The sequence below is a fragment of the Cyprinodon variegatus genome, unplaced genomic scaffold (assembly GCF_000732505.1).
Source record: "Cyprinodon variegatus isolate N-32 unplaced genomic scaffold, C_variegatus-1.0 Scaffold406, whole genome shotgun sequence".
Lineage (NCBI taxonomy): Eukaryota > Metazoa > Chordata > Actinopteri > Cyprinodontiformes > Cyprinodontidae > Cyprinodon > Cyprinodon variegatus.
Window position 1 is genome coordinate 673,513 of NW_015150859.1, and position 1,856 is coordinate 675,368.

The window sequence follows — 1,856 nt, forward strand, 5'->3', positions numbered from 1 at the left end:
GTACTCCAGAGTGTTGTTCAGCATGGGGGTGAGTAGAAAATGAAGGCTAATCATGTTTTGGGTGTACTGTTCCTTTAACCAGCCCACTGCTCCCCAAGGAGATGGGGATTTAATGCAGAGAGTAAATTCGTTGCTCTGTATTTGTGACAATAAAATGCTGGAAAATGAGCAGAGAAGACAGCAAGGAGCTGAGGAGCAGAACTTCTTTAAATTTAAGAATAAAGCTGTCAGATCAGTTCTCACCTTAGACTTCGGGTCAATCAGGCTGACTCCGTGTTTATTGATCGCAATCAGGAGAGTTTCTGGGTAATTTGGGTCTGTTGTTTGCTGCAGAAAACCAAAACTCATAAATACATCAAGGATACATATATTGTTTTGTGGCTTTCATCAAACCACAGCATCTTTACCTTAACCTCAAAGAAGGCGGAGCCAAACGTCGACCACTTGTAAATGATTTTCAGGAAGGAGAGTTTGGCGTCTGCAGCCGTTTTCCCTGATTGTTTGTTGAACAGCGTCATGATCGACTGAGGGGGAACAAAAACCGAAGCATGACTGAACTTTATTCATCACTGGTCCACTAGAAAAATGCTGTAAATCAACTAAGACCTTTCAGTCAGTATTTCTTAATCCTTGTTTTTTACTGACTGACTTAAAGTACTTTAAAAAAACATTGACAAATACTTTATTTATACCTTAAGTTTCATATACTTTATAGTTTCACATAATCGCAATATCAGACAAACTGAGAAAAGTATAAAATGCACTTTTCCAATTGGTTTATTCATGAAAGGATAAAAAAAGCGTGTCATTTAAGCAGAAAAAATCTCTTAAACGTGTTTGCAGTTACTCTTTTACATCACCGTGGATAATCACTATGGAGGGTGAAAAGCGCTAAAGTTAGAAAAATAAATACCTTATGAAATAATTTTTATATGCATCATTAATTTATTAAAACTGTAAGTACACAGTGATTTTTTTTAAAGGAAAAGTCCGGTCACATTCAGAATTCAAACTTCTAAATTACCGTAAATTCCAGATTATAGAGCGCACCTGATTACAAGCCGCACGCTGTAATTTTAGAAAGAAAATCAATTTTGTATCTAATTTTGTTTCCCACGTTGTATGAGATATTTACAAATAAAGATATTACACGTAAGCATTTTTTAAACGTTTGATTTAATCCGTATGATAAAACAAACAAATACGGTACATATTATGAATGCTTTTTTTTTTTTAACTACCTGTAACAGATTGAAATATATGTATGTGTCGGTAACACGCAAATAACGCTGCATATACCGCTACTTTTAACTGAACAACGCACAGATCATGGCAGCCGATCAGGAAAAGTCATTAATCACTTTCTTCTTCCTCCTGCGCACTAAAACCCTCAAAGTCCTCTTCCTCAGTAGCTGAATGGAACAGCTTCAGCGCCATGAAAAAAAACACGTATTAGCCGCACTTTATTTTAGGCCGCAGTGTTCAAACAGTGGGAAAAAAGTAGCGGCTTATAGTCCGGAATTTACGGTACCTTAAATTTGAAATTATTACATACTGTTCAATAAATAAATAAGTGTTTTTAATTAAGAGTAATTTTCATTTGAATGTGCTTTACTGGAGACATTCATGGAGTTTTTTAGATTAAAAGGCTTGAAGTCAGGGTTCTGAAGCAGCTCACCAGAACTCCAAACCCTCACCCAACCTCCCCTAGTAGGGTGACCAAACGTCCGTATTTTCCGGGACATATCCGTATTTCACGTCCCGTCTCGGGCGTCCTGTTTTTTTTTTTTTTAGAAAGTGAGGAAATGTCCTGTTTTTTAAAATTATCTTAATTGGACCATTAAATTTACAGGCAC

At 36.4% G+C, this 1,856-nt stretch overlaps 1 protein-coding gene across 1 annotated transcript in view; it reads right to left on the minus strand.

The window, feature by feature from the left end:
• Positions 1-1,856, minus strand: part of LOC107093067 (unconventional myosin-VIIa-like) — a 105,863-nt gene that overhangs the window by 4,504 nt on the left and 99,503 nt on the right. The window contains exons 37-38 of the mRNA XM_015387887.1: positions 408-524; positions 68-327 (exon numbers count right to left, since the gene is read on the minus strand). Coding sequence (XP_015243373.1) covers positions 68-327; positions 408-524 — 377 coding nt within the window. The remainder of the gene's footprint in view (positions 1-67; positions 328-407; positions 525-1,856) is intronic.